The 15032-nt window shown below is 40.4% G+C and overlaps 1 protein-coding gene across 2 annotated transcripts in view; it reads left to right on the top strand.

The window, feature by feature from the left end:
• Positions 1-15032, top strand: part of CCNB3 (cyclin B3) — a 55989-nt gene that overhangs the window by 10697 nt on the left and 30260 nt on the right. For both annotated transcript variants that reach the window (XM_088833925.1, XM_088833924.1), the window contains exons 2-5: positions 2799-2928; positions 5235-5321; positions 9803-9933; positions 11716-14503. In XM_088833925.1, the coding sequence (XP_088690051.1) occupies positions 2836-2928; positions 5235-5321; positions 9803-9933; positions 11716-14503 (3099 nt within the window). In that variant the 5' untranslated portion in view covers positions 2799-2835. The remainder of the gene's footprint in view (positions 1-2798; positions 2929-5234; positions 5322-9802; positions 9934-11715; positions 14504-15032) is intronic.

Here is a 15032-nt window from a genome sequence, read left to right as displayed (position 1 = left end):
AAAAGGACATCTTTTTGGGGTGTTAGTTCTAAAAGGTCTTGTAGGTCTTCATAGAACCGTTCAACTTCGGCTTCTTCAGCGTTACTGGTTGGGGCATCGGCCTGGATTACTGTAATATTGAATGGTTTGCCTTGGAAACGAAGAGAAATCATTCTGTCATTTTTAAGATTGCATCCAAGTACTGCATTTTGGACTCTTGTTCACCATGATGGCTACTCCATTTCTTCTAAGAGATTCTTGCCCACAGTAGTAGATATAATGGTCATCTGAGTTAAATTCACCCATTCCAGTCCATTTTAGTTCACTGATTCCTAGAATGTCGACGTTCACTCTTGCCATCTCCTGTTTGACCACTTCCAATTTGCCTTGATTCATGGACCCTACATTCCAGGTTCCTATGCAGTATTGCTCTTTACAGCTTTATCAGGTAGATTCCCTATGTCTTCCTCTTTTGTTTGGGTTGGTGGGCATTTATCCTGTTCCTTTACTTGCTGGGTATTTCTCTGCCTCTTCATCTTGCGTATATTGCTGTGTTTGGGGTGGCCTTTCCGTCTTCTGGCAGTTTGTGGAGTTCTCTTTACTGTGTAGATTCCTCGCTGTGTGTGGGGTTGGACGGGTGGCTTCTCAAGGTTCCCTGGTTAGGGAAGTTTGTGTCGGTGTTCTGGTGGGTGGAGCTGGTTTTCTTCTCTCTGGAGTGCAATGAAGTGTCCAGTAATGAGTTATGAGATGTCAATGGGTTTGCAGTGGCTTTGGGCAGCCTGTATATTGAAACTCAGGGCTATTCTCCTGTGTTGCTGGAGAATTTGCGTAGTCTGTCTTTCTCTGAGACTTGTTGACCCTTGGGCGGTGCCTGGTTTCAGTGTGGGTATGGAGGCATTTGATGAGCTCTGATCGATTAATGTTCCCTGGAACAGGAGTTCTCTGGTGTTCTCAGGATTTGGACTTAAGCCTCTGCCTCTGGTTTTCAGTCTTATTCTTGCAGTACGCTCAAGACTTCTCCATCTGTCACCTCCAAGGCAGTTCCTTCTGTTTAAGCTTCTGTTTGCCGGTCTCTTCAGTGTCTAATTCCCATCCTGACACAGAGGGGTGGTGGTGGACACTTTTTTAGGCTCACCTGTTCAGTCATGCTCCTTTCAAAGACAATGGGCTGCTTTTCTCAGTGCCTGATGTCCTCTGCAGGCATTCAGAAGTTGTTTTGTGGGATTTACTCAGCATTCAAATGTTCTTTTGATGAATTTGTAGAGGAAAAAGTGGTCTCCCTGTCCTATTCCTCCGCCATGTTCCTGTCTCCTTCCTATTTGTACTGACTTTTCCTCGCCAACAAAATGTTTAATATTGTCCATCCAAAGCAAAACCCAAGTTAGCCTTTCTCTTCTTCAACCTTTCTCTCACACTGCAATCTTCTTTGCAGTCTTCACAGCATGGTCCCAGTCTAACTCTCAGCCTCTTTCTAACTCCTCCCAACACATCATACTTCACACTCTGGGCAACTTGGATGTTTCCAGACCTGCTGTGCTCTACACGTTCAAGCCTCTGCCTGGGCTCTGACTTTGTTTGCCTGGAAAGCTCACCTGTCTACTTGGGAACCTTTTTATCATATTAAGTCCAGATCAAATATAGTCTCCTCTGTGAAGCCTTCCTCCACCGCCTGTCTCCCACAAGATTACTGACTTTGCATTATGTTTCTAAAGTGCTTTGTGTTTATTGTTATTAAATCATTTATCACATTTATATGTTGCTGTTATAGCTGTGCCTGTGAATACTTCTAGGATAAGATCCATGATTTATTTGTGTTTGTCTCCATTGCCTGATGTATCTTGTATATAAATTTGTTGCATTGCCTTTAGGGTCTCTCTTATGGAAGACTGTTCTTTGTCAAATGTCGTTGAATTTGGAGACTGAATATGGGTGGTTCAGAAGGGCAGTTGTATCTGAGTGGGAAGGGTCTCTTTTATATTCAAGAACTGTTTCCTCCTACTGTGCTTGTAAGACACTTAAGTGTATCATAACATAAGACACTTAAGTAAATCATAAGTTATGGTAGTGAGTTCTTATTTTAGTTTGAGAACTCACAAGCTAAAAGAACCTTAAGGAGTATAGAATGGGGTCCCACATTGAGGTGGGTTGAAGGTAGGACTCTCCTAAGTTCTGTAATGACTGTTAAAATTTTTATGTCAAATGATTTTCACCAAGTAAGTTCCTTTTGCTATTATCTTTTATTTTTTCATCAGTATTATCTTGATTTGATTTTTTTTTTACTAGATGTTTGGAACTGGACTGCAGTTTCTTGATTGAATGCAGCCTAGAATACCCTCTGGCCTGTTCTGCATGCGTGTGTGTGCAGTGCATTCTTTTGCCTTCTCTGTAGCATCATTATTGCTGGGGCCAGGACCCCATTCCTTTTAAAGAACACTAACCCTACCAGTGAGCCTCCATACTATATGATTTGTCATGTTCATGATTATTTTATTTTCCTCTAGTGTTCCTAGGCCTAAGCTAGGGGCTAGGCCACAGTCCCAGTACCCACAGGGGGTGGCAGGCACTGTGCTTGGCTTTTTACACAGAGTATCTCATTTAATTTGAACAGTGCTCTGCAAAGATATGTATGCTTACCTCCATCTTGCCCAGAAGTTAAGTCACTTGCCCCTGGTTAAGTATGGTACAACCAAGATTTGATCCCAGATCTGCTAACATCAAAGTCTGTTTTCTCCTAGGGAGAGACTGGGTTTTCTCAAGGATCTCCAGAGAATCGGTAATGTTTCTGGTGAAAGTTTTAAAGAGTCTTTTTCTGATTGCAGCTCTGCCTTGGATAGATCGCTGCTGAATCTGTAAGAAATGCCGCTGCCACTACCACCCCAACACTCCAAACGTGAAACTAGGAAATCTCAGTCCAGCATTGTGCCCAGTGATCGTGAACCATCTGAAAAGGTTAGAGCAAGCTGCCCCTCCCAATAGTGTCGCATTTAGCCTCTTTTCTGTGTTGGCTTAGTCCCTATCCTCCCCTCTATATCTTTTGGAATATGTGTGGTTAATCTGAGAAAGTGAGAAGGCATGGCAAACCTTGTAGTTGGAGGAGACCAGCAAATTATAACTTGAGGAGAAAGCATAAACTCTTCTTTCCCATCAGTGCATGGCTAGGATGAAGGGTGTCCTCCACAACTTTCAAAAGCAAACAATACTTAGTTCTCATTTGTGATCCCATTTAAACTCTTATTTTCTTTGAGAGGCTCAAAGCATCTTGCCAGGTGGCTGCTTAGTACATCCTGGGGAGAGTATGATGATTAGGTCAACAAATGTATTATAATGCTTTTTACAGCTGTTAAATTTGAAGAATGGGTCCATTTTGAGCCTGCTGTTTTGACCTTGTGAATAGTTTGATATTGACATTCCGAGCTTGTGATGTTCTTTGTTTGCCATCAGTCATATTTTAATCAGAATTTTACTAACACTGATGAATTGTTGCTAAGAAAGTGTTTCTTGGTGCAAACATCGTTAGGCCAATTTAATTTCCTTGATTGGTTTTCTCTCAGCACAGATAAACACTTTCTAATCATTTTCATTTTTGTCTCACTAAAATGGTTTTCTCGGAGGTTAGGGAAAACAAGTATATTTTTCCTATGTAAATTTGGCAAGAAGGATTTGATATATTGATCAAATTTTTGTTCATATCAAATTTTATGATTAGAGTTGTGCCACTGTACATTTTCTTTTGTGGCAGTTATTTTTCCAAATCCAACTTTCTCAGGGTGTATTTTGCAAATATAAATTTTATAGGATTCAGTTTCACCATTAATTTTATTTGGGGCTGGTTATTAAGTAGGAGTGGGATAACAGACCATAGTTAATTTCTTAGCTAATTTGTGAGAAAATAATAATTTATTCTTTGCTAATTATTTCCATTGATTATTTATCATGAACTAGATGAAAGACTAATAGTTATTTCTTAGCTTAAACAGTTAACAGAAGTAATTCTTCTCAGCTCTTTCAGAATTGCTCCACTGAACTAGAATTGGTCTATTGTAGTATGAATCCAATTCTCTAAGTTTCTAATCACTTACTGTGTCATGTACTAACTGTACATAATGTAAAGAGAGAAACAGAGAAAATAAATGATCTGACCTCAGTGTTCTTTTTCACATTATAACAATTCTCTGACATAGGTAAGGCAGAGTTCTCAGTTCATAAAGGAAATCTGATACATAGGATACTTTCACCAAACAAAAACTGTTAGGGAATAGAGAAACCCTACAGTGTGATTTACCTTAACCTTTAACCCTATAGAGATAGTCTTGCTCATTTGGTAGTGGGATAAGGCATTTCAGATAAAAACTAGCTAGAAAGAAAGCTCCCTTTGCTCCAAAATATTCACCCTGCCTCCTTTACCCCATTCCTCCCTTGTATACACTAAAAGGGATAAATATGAATTACCAAACTCCTTTCTTAAAATACAGAATTTTCCTTATGAGGTTTAAAATCACATTCAGTTCAGTTCAGTCACTCTTTGCGACCCCATGGATCACAGCACGCCAGGCCTCCCTGTCCATCACATTGGACCATATATTTTTAAAATACTATTTCTGCCCATTTACAGTTTACAAGACTTTTAAAAAACATGTGTTCTCTTATTTGATCCTCAAATAAGGTAGGTCATCTTTCCAGTTTTGCTGATGAGAAGTTTGAGGTTCAGAAATTAAGTGACTTTTCCAAGGTCAATAGCTAGTAAAGGACTGATCCTGGATCAGTATCTAGGTATGTGTGTGATTATCCTTATTGAGAATGTCTTAAATCAACTACTTAACATAAGAGACACTTAAATTTTGTTGAATTATTGAGCTAATTTACCTGGGAACGTCCATATTAAATGAATGGGAGTTGCAAGGTGGTGGTGATGGTCATGATTAATCTTGGCTAGGATGGCCATTGATATGAGAGGAATAAGAGAGAGAAAATTAGCTTCACCAAGCTATTTTGCTCATTTTAAGAGTTACACTGAAGGTTGTCCTGTCTCCTCACAGCCTTGTCACCATCATCAATGGTTATTACCTCCTTCAGGAACTCTAAGCAGCAGTGAGTGCCAAAACTTTCTTTTGTTGTAATTTATTAGGGTTTATTATAGGCATTCCCAATTGCTTGGAGATTCAGGCATTTCCCTATTGAACTCCAAAGATGACCTGAAGTCCCTGAAAAGACTGTTCACAATTGGATATACTCATTTATCTTTCTTACTTTTTTAGAAAGATGAGAAGTACCAAGCAAAGATATCTCCATCTTCACCTCAGGGACCACTCAAAAAGAGATCAGCTTTTGAAGATCTCACCAATGTGAGTATGCTAGTCTAATCCTGTGGTGTTGCATAAGGTTCAAACAACCTCTTCCTTGAGGGACCTTTCTAGTTTACCAAACCCTGACCCTCTGTAGAAGCTGAAAGCCAATTTTACTGGCTGAGAGCCAATTCCAATTTTATTTGGAATCAAGCACCCAATTTCAGAAACTGTAGGGGCTTTTCTGCTGGCACATACCATCTGTATTAATTGGTGGAGCTCTCTGAAAACCTCAGACAGAATGATGATCAGATGTGAAATTGTAGACAGATAAGAGAACTATGGAATCTTGCATTTAGGTAAAGTCCAGAGATGGTTCGACTGGCTGCCTCGGCCTTGGAGGCAAATGTCAATACTATGGTGGATTCATTGTAGTCTAGAGCAGTGTTTATCAGTTCAGGCACTATGGGCATTTTTGAATAGGACAGTTTTTCTACTGTGTAGGACTGAATGACTTGGAATTGCACCACCTTGCAACTCCCAGTCATTCAACCAGCATTCCTGGCCCCTGGCATTAAGTTCCAGCAGCATCCCAGTCATAGTGACAATGAAAACTGCCTTCCGATGTACAGAACCATTGATGACCGCAGTTCCATGATCTGGTTTTCGACTAAGGATATCTAGAAACTCAATTGTGACTAGAATTCTTGAGTTTACTTCCAAGTTACCTCCCTTCTGGTATTATTAAGGTACTAGCAAAAAATAAAATTTAATAGTTAGAATGTTACTAATTGAATATAGGTAACCTTTGGTCTTCCCTGGTGGCTCAGAGGTTAAAGCATCTGCCTCCAATGCGGGAGACTCGGGTTCAATCCCTGGGTCGGGAAGATCCCTGGAGAAGGAAATGGTAACCCACTCCAGTATTCTTGCCTGGAGAATCCCATGGACGGAGAAGCCTGGTAGGCTACAGTCCACGGGGTCGCAAAGAGTCGGACACGACTGAGCAACGGAACGGAACCTTTGGTCTTAGAAATCAGTAATAACTGATACCTCCTGAGTGTTTACCACATGCTAGGCACTATTCTAAGCATTGTCCCATGTATCCACCCACTTAATACTCATAAGATCCTATGAGGCAGACACTAAAACTATAACCCCTTACAGATGAAGACATGGCTAATGTTGGTTTTGAAGTCCGTTTCATCAAGGATACAGAGAACCGTAGTGAGGCCTGTCCTGCCCTCTATGATAGAGTGTTCTTTTGTGGCTACCAGAATTCTTACATTTGCTAGATAATATTTTACTGCCTTGGGCAGGGTTGGATAAGCATTGGCAAAGTTCTCTCCTTTATATCTCTGCTCTTTAGATGCCATGTGACCACTTTTGTGTTAAACCAGTCTTTCCCCCACGCAAATTACAACATGTGTAACATGGCCAAAGGAGCTGATTTGTTTTAGTTATTTAGTCTGCTGTGAGTTTTCTTTTTTCCCTCTCCTTTATCCTTCTAGCATGGGAAGGACTTTTGATTTGTTAGAGCTGATCCTGAGCCATTGGATGAGGAGATAAGATCTATTTCCTAAATTATGTTTTGTCAGTAGGGTTTTTATCTCTATTTTCCTATTTCTCTGTGAAAGAATTATGGGGAAATGTTGGTAAAGGACCCCTTGTGCTTAGATCTGAAAATATTAGTGCTTTGAACCTTCACATATGGCAAGTAGAAAGTTTCACTCTGGGAATTAGAGTCTCCACCTCTCCCCTGCTAAGAATGCACATCTTTTCCAATTGTGGATCTTGGCTGGACACAGAAGGAGTTTGTAAATCTTTAGGTGAAATCCAAATTCAAACTGTAACAAACTCTTTGAAGAGCAGAAGTGGACAGCAACCTGAGGGCCTAAGAAAGAATTCCCTGCTGGACTGTAGTAGCTTATTATATGATGATACAAAGGCATAATTTTTTATATTACATTTGGAAATAATTTCAAATTTATAATAAGTTGCAAAAAGAATAATAACAAGAACACACATATACCTTTTACTTAGGTTCACCTATTATTAACATTTTATCCCATCTTCTTACATACATACATCATGGCCCTTTACCCCTAAGTACTTCAGTGTATATTTCCTCAGAGAAGTAGTCTTATATAACCATAGTGCAGTCAACTTCATAAGTTTACACTGATGTAATGTTTTATGTAATTTATTGCCCATATTCCCATTCTTCCCACTGACTTTGTAAAGTCAATGTTATAAGCATATTTCCCCCTCTAGGGAAGGATCCAGTCTAGGGTTGTTTAATTGTCATGTCTCTAGCTTCTTTTAGTGTGGAATGCTTCTATAGCTTCTCTTTGTTTTTTATGACATTTTGAAGAATAAAGTCCCACTCAACCCCCCTTTTAAAAATAGAACATTCCTAATTTTATATTTTTCTAGTGTTTCCATGGGATTAGATTGGTGTTATATATACTTGACTGGAGTACTGTATAAGTGATGGTCTGTCCTTAGGGTATCACAGCTGGAGGCATACAATGTCCATCTGTCATTCATTGGTGAGGTTAATTTTGATCACCCAGTCAAGATGTTGTCTGGTTTCTCTGCTGTATAATGACTGTTTTTTTCCCTCTTGGAACTAACAAACAGTCTGTGGGACACACTCCTAAGAGCCTGCAAATAACTGCTCTTCATCAACATGCCCCCTAGATTTAGTATCCATTGATGATTTTTGCCTAGCCCAGTCTTTATGGTGATTTTTCTAGCTGTAGCTCTTGCTCCCCATTTACCAATCCGCTCTTGGCATTCTGTAAGCAGAGCCTTTCTTTCTTCCCTACTTATTATTAATATAGACTTATGAATTTTTATTTTTCAGTGGTTTGTTGTTCATTATTATATTATTTTGGTGTTCAAATTGTCCCAGATTTGGCCACTAGGGTCCCCTTGAATCTAATTATTGTGTCTTTGTGACATACTCTCATCATTTTTTTGAGCATTTTCGTTCCAGCATAACAGGATGTCTCAGACTCATCATGTGCCTATTTTTATCTCAGACAGGGAGTCAACTGTTTTTCCAAAGAATTCCTGCTCCTTTGAGTGGGGAATAGTACTAGAGACCAAGATCTCAGTTCTAGGTGTGCTACTGGGGTATCTGCTTTTTCTGCCCTTTCTGCAGACAGAGTTAGGAAGTATCTGGATGTAATACATATATTTGTTGTTCTTTTAGTCACTAATTCATGTTCAACTCTTTGTGACTCCATGGACTGTAGCCTGCCAGGCTTCTCTGTCCATGGGATTCTCCAGGCAAGAAAACTGGAGTGGGTTGCCATTTCCTTCTTTAGGGGATCTTCCTGACACAGGGATGAAACTGGGACTCCTGCATTGGCAGGCGGATTCTTTACTACTGAGCCACCAGAGAAGTCCACATATACATTATACATACACACATATCTATACTTAAAGATATATGTACACACATATATTTCTATAGATACAAGTAACACACACTCCTATATATTCAGATGTATATATACATACACCTGTGTAAGAAATCATGAGTCTATACAGCTCCCATTCCAATGCACAGGATTCTTTCTTATATTCCTCGATCCATATTTGCATGTTCCTTCTTTACAGTGAGAACCATGGTTCCCAAGATCATCAACATATTTACTCAATACTATATCTAAAAGTTTCAGAATTACTTCTTCCACACTACCATAATAAACACACCTATTAAAAAGAGTTCCAGATTTATTTGTGATATTCCCTACCACACCACAAACCCATCCTGATTGAGGATGTATATACTGAGGGTATATAGCCTGTGTTTACTTGGATTAGCTGTTTCTTGTATTCTGTTTTCTTTCTTTTCTCCTTCAATGTGGTTATGGTATTTATTTGGAATATAATTAGATTCAGTTTGTTTTATTTTAAAGGCATAACCTTTTAAATGATTTTTTTATTGATGTTTTTCACAGTTCCATGATTTCTTCTACTGTTTAATAGAATTAGTTATGATTAGCGTTTTTGGTGGAGCTCCCCAGAGCCCCATGTTAAATAAATATCCCCTCAGTGAGATGGGATAGATGTATCACAGATAGTGATGTGTTAGAGGTCTACCCTGAAACACTAGTTGATCTTGGCATTCTCAGGCAGCAAAGCAAGTTTTATGGTCTTTTTCCCCCTCTGAACATCTTATGGAGTCAAAATGGAATGTGACGTTTACAAAATATCTTTTTGGGAATTTGCCAGCCAGTATGGAGATCAACACTATATCCTATGTATCTTGAAATCACCAAGGGCTTCTATTTAGCTAATATATACCAGGACTACTGTACTGCTAGCTTCCATCATGATTAGTTGGCACCAGTACCATACTGGTTGAGAGAGATTTTGATTGGTGTTTCTGAAAACACTCAAACAAGGCGTCCAGGGTGAGGACGTGGGTCAGGACTTTCCTATAAGAACCACTTTTTGAGTAATTTGAGGTTTTCTCTCTCCATTTCCTTGCTTCCTTCTCCTGACCACCCCCCCCCTTTTTTTTCCAGGCTCCTCAAAGTCAACCTGTCCAGCCCAAGAAGGAAGCCAATAATGAGTTTGTTAAAGATACTTCCAAGAAGAGAAACAGGAACACATTCGCTGATAGGTTGCCTGAAAACAATAAGATGGATATAAAAAGGTGAGTACAGGGAACTCAGATGGCATTGCTTTAGATGGTAAAGGAGAGGGAGTGACATCCTTTCGACTGCCTTTTGTCCCCATTGAGAACTGTTAGTGAGCCACAGTGGTGAGTACTATATTAACCCTGGGTGCTTAGATGGTCTAAGTTGCTAAAGAATTCCAGGCCTCTTGTCTCTCCCTCCTCTGCCCCTCCTTCCCTCCCTCCCTCTGCCCCTCACCACCATGTTGTGTGCATATTGAAAGAGCTATTGTCATTGAGGAATTTGCCAAGAGATCTTGTGTTCATATTTTCTCTCTCTTGGTGATTCAGTCCCTGATTGAGCAAGTCTGGGCTTGAGAGTGTGGAGCCAGTTTTCAGGGGATTCTCAGCAGCTGATTAATAGCTTGCCAGTCTGCTTATCCCATAAGAAGCCTTAGGGAAGGCTTGTTTCTTGTTACTCTAGAGAAATTACTGTCTCCTTAGGCCTGCAACTAATTGACTCACTGGAAAAGAGTCTGATGCTAGGAAGGATTGGGGATGGGAGGAAACGGGGACGACAGAGAATGAGATGGCTGGATGGCATCACCGACTCTATGGACATGAGTTTGAGTGAACTCTGGGAGTTGGTGATGGACAGGGAGGCCTGGCGTGCTGTGATTCATGGGGTTGCAAAGAGTCGGACACGACTGAGCGACTGAACTAGGCCAAAAATTTGTTTTCCAGCTGTTTTTAGGGAACTGATTACAGGTTCTGCAAGTAGATATGAGTATTCTCACCTAGGATTTGGGAAAAGGATTTACTCCTAGGAAAACTTTTATTGGAAGAAGAGTTAGAAAGTGGAGTAAGACCTTTCTATATCCTCTCCTCATTCCAGTGGGAATTACTTCTTTTAGGAAGAATAGATTTCTAAGTCCCCCTTTCCATCTTCTTCCCCACCCCCTCCCAGCTCCAGACACCCACCAGTCTACTATTTGTTATGGATATACCTCTGTGGATATGTCTCCTCTGGATGATTCATATAAATGGAATCATAATATCTAGTTTTTTTGAGGTACTTTTGTTTAGATCGATCATATTTACCAATAATTCTCTTTTCTTGTTCTGATTTCTAGTCATTCAGTGATTTGGTCACACCAGGTTAATCATTCTAATTGAAGTGCAGTCTATTCAAAACAAAGCTTTGCATCTGACACATGTCAACAAATGTTTATTTTTTATTTATTATCTTTTTATTATCTTCACTGGGAAAGCATCTTGTGAATAGCCTAGGGTGAAGGGAATATGATTAGATACCATGAACATTAAGTACCAGACCAGCTTTCTCTTATAAGCTTTCATAAGCCTTTTATAAGCCTGTCTCTTATAATCCTCTCTCATAAGCTTCAAACAATATTAATTTCAATCTGAGTTTCACCAGATGCCTAGTGGTGATAGACAAAGACAAATGCAGCTAGTGAGAGAGACTGACACATAAGCAAATCACTCATACGATGTGCTAAGTATTATAATGAAAGCCTTTTTATATAAATAAAGGTAATAAGTCATATATGAAAAAGCAAGATAAGGATTTCAGGGGGAATTTTTTTAGAAAAATGTGAGGACCTAGATCATAGAAACTATACACTATGCTACTTAGTAGATTTACTATGTTACCCATTGATTTTTTACCCTCTAGTCTGTCTCCTGGGGTTGCAGTCCTTTCCCTTTCCATATATTTAGTAAGTGTAGTGACAAAATGAAATGATAGGTAAGGATTCTAGGAACTACATTCTTCTCACCCAGACATTGTTTTCTTTGCAGATACAAGGCAGAACTCTCACCAGTAGTAGTCTTAACCACCATGGCGCCAAACATTATAGATGAATTGCTCACTCTGGATATGTCTACCAGCTCCAAGACACCCAATACTGAAGAAGCATCTCTTTTCAAAAAGCCTTTCATTTTAAAAGAGGATCCCACTTCTGAGAATGCAGTCCTCACGAAGAGGTCATTACCTTCAAAGAAGTGCACAAATAAGGGGGTGATGTCCCTCTTGCAGGAGCCACTGTCCTTGCAGGGAAAGAGTGAATGTGATGTTGTACAGCCAGTGACTTTTGGCAAGAAGCGTAAAACCGAGGAGGCAGCCATCACCAACAGGACATTATCCTTAAAGAATATGTGCCCATATCAGGGAAAGCAGTCCTGCTTGGGGGAGGAGTTGGCCTTGCAGGATGTCAGTGTTGAAGAGGATTCTTCCTTTATGGAGCTCCAGAATGTTAGGAAGAAGCCCAAAACTGAGGAAGCAACCTCCACCAGCCCATTATCATCTTTAAAGAAAAAGTATACCACTCAGAGGAAGATGTCCTGTAGGAAAAATCCTCTAGTACTGCAGAAGACCACCTGTGAAGAAAAGCCACTCACTAAGGAGTCTTTTAAGAGAAAGCCTACTGCTGAGAAGGAGTCCTTTTTCCAGGAACCACCTGCATTGCAAGAGAAGTACACCTCTGAACAAGAACTATCCATCTTGATGAAATCATTGGGCTTTCAGGAGAAGATTGACACTGAAGAGAAATCACTTTTTAAGGAACCATTGGCTTTGAAGAAGCAATCTACCACTGAGGAGACAACCTTCACCATGAGGCCATTACCTTTAAAGGAAAAGTGTACTACTCAGAGGAAGAGGAAGATGGCCTACTTGAATAAGCCATTAGTATTGGAGAAGACCACCTCTGGAGAGAAGGCACTCATTAGCCAGTTCCTGTCCTTTAAAAAGAAGCCTACCTCTAAGGAGGAGTCCCTCTTCCAGGACCTCTCAGTGTTGCAAGAGGAGCATACCACTGATGAAGCAGTGACACTTTTGAAGAAGCCATGGGCATTGCATAAGAAAGATGGTGAAGATGATTTTCTTACGGAGCCACTTTCCTTTAGGAAGACTCATACTACTAAGGAGGCAACACTTCCCAAGAAGCCACTACCTTTAAAGAGGAAGCGTACTACTCAGAGGAAGTTGTACCACTTGAAGAAGTCACTAGTATTGCAGAAGGTCACATCTGAAGAGAAGTCACTTGTTAAGGAGCCATTACCCTTTAAGAAGCCACCTACCACTAAGGAATCCCTTTTCCAAGAGCCATCAGCATTGCAAGAGAAGCATACCATTCTAGAGGAGGCATCCATCTTGAAGAAGCCCTTGGTCTTGCAAAAGACTCCAACTGAGGAGGAATCACTTGAAAAGGAGACTTTGACTTTTAGGAAGTTTACCATTGGGGAGGCACCCTCCACCAATATGCTGTTATCTTTAAAGAAGAAATGTCCCACTCAGGGTAAGTCCTGTTTGACCAAGCCACTAGTATTGCAGACCATTTCTGAAGAGAAATCACTCATTAAGGAGCCTACCACTGAGGTGGAGTCCCTCTTGAAGGAACCATCTGCACTGCAAGAGAAGCACACCACTCAGGGGGATGTGGCCCCCTTGAAAAAGCCATGGGCATTACAGGAGAGAATAGACAGTAAAGATGAATTTCTTATGGAACCACTATCATTTAGGAAGACACACACCACAAATGTGGCAGTCTCTACCGAGGAGTCATCTTTAATGAAGCAAATGTGTGCCACTCAAATAATGTCTATCTACCAAGAACTGTTGGGTTTGCAGAATATGATTGGTGAAGGTAAGGATTCCTTTATGATGCCAGTATCATCTAGGAAGAAGTCTTCAACTGATGAGGCAGTTCTTACCAAGACACCATTATCTCCAAAAATGAGGCAAATCACTCAGTGGAACATGGTCATAGAGAAAACCACCTCTGAAGAGAAGTCACTCTTTAAGAAGTCGTTGCCCTTAAAAAAAAAGTCTACAACTGAAGAGAGGCTCCTCTTCCAGGATCCATCTGTATTGAAAGAGAAACATACCTCTCTGCAACAGGCGTCCCTCTCAAAGAAGCCATTGACCTTACAGGAGAATATCGCCACTAAAGAATCATATATCAAGGAACTGTTGACCATGGAGAAGTCCTTGGTCTTGCAGAAGACTGATACGGAAGTGGACTTCTTGAAGATTCCGTTGGCTTTGCAGAAGAAAAGCACCACTGAAGAGAAATTCTTTTTTGAGAAACCATTGGTTCTGAAGGAAAAGCTCTCCCCTGAGGCAGCAGCCAGCATAGAGAGACAATCATCTTTTAAGAAGCAGCCCACTGCTCAGGGGGAGGTGTTCCTCTTGAAAAAGCAGTCAACCTTGCAAGAGAACATCACCAGTGAAGAGGAGTGCATTATTAAGCAGCCACAGGCCTTGCAGGAGAAGCCCAACATTGAAAAGGAGACCATTCTGAGGGAGTCCTTGGCCTTGCAGGAGAATTCCATGATTGAGAAGGAGGCTGTCTGGAAGGAGCCATTGGCCTTGCAAAAGACTCTCACTCACAAAGAAGACACCTTTCTCAAAGATTTCACCCTCCAAATTGAAACCAACCCAGATGTGTCCACCACCACCTCTGAATCTGGAACAGGCTTGTTCAACACCATCACCATGTCGTGCAGTACCATAAGCAAGTCCAGTACTTGTGAATCCAATTCCAATAAACCTTTCTCATCTTGCAACAAGAGATCACAGCAGGAGGTATTCTGCTTTCTTTCTTCTTAAATTAGATGAAGTGTTCTTTGTTGTCCTGGAGGTGGTGGCTAGCAGAGATTTTTTTGCCTTCCTAAGCAATTGAGTTGTATATAGTAAGTGATATTAAACCAAACTGGCCTTGTAGAGTCTCTTGACTTCATGATTGGAATAGAAAGTATTTATTCCAGGGACACCCTCAAGGGTCTGGAATACTCTGTGTGTGTGTATTTCAGTAGTGGTTAGACAATTTCAGGAAATTGCCTTTCTTAGTAATTGCAATCTGCATTACATAGGATCTTAGCTAAAGATGAGTTAAATTCACAGAGGCATCTTCCGAGGAAGATGGCTTATAAGTTGTAAATTAGAAGGAAAATGAGATGAGATTTGGTATCTGGGAGGAGAAACAACCTGGATGTAGGCAAAATAACCTGGTTAAAGGTATAGAATGGAGGAAAAGGCTAACAAAAAGATGAACTGGGCCCAATCAAAACATTGAAACATAACAGGTGACATAAGCTGGAAGACTGTAAGATCA

The sequence above is a fragment of the Moschus berezovskii genome, chromosome X, assembly GCF_049115385.1.
Source record: "Moschus berezovskii isolate FMDL1 chromosome X, NW_MosBer_1.0, whole genome shotgun sequence".
In the NCBI taxonomy this organism is placed as follows: Eukaryota; Metazoa; Chordata; class Mammalia; order Artiodactyla; family Moschidae; genus Moschus; species Moschus berezovskii.
Note: the sequence above shows the minus strand (reverse complement) of the source record. Positions and strands in the feature narration are given on the sequence as shown.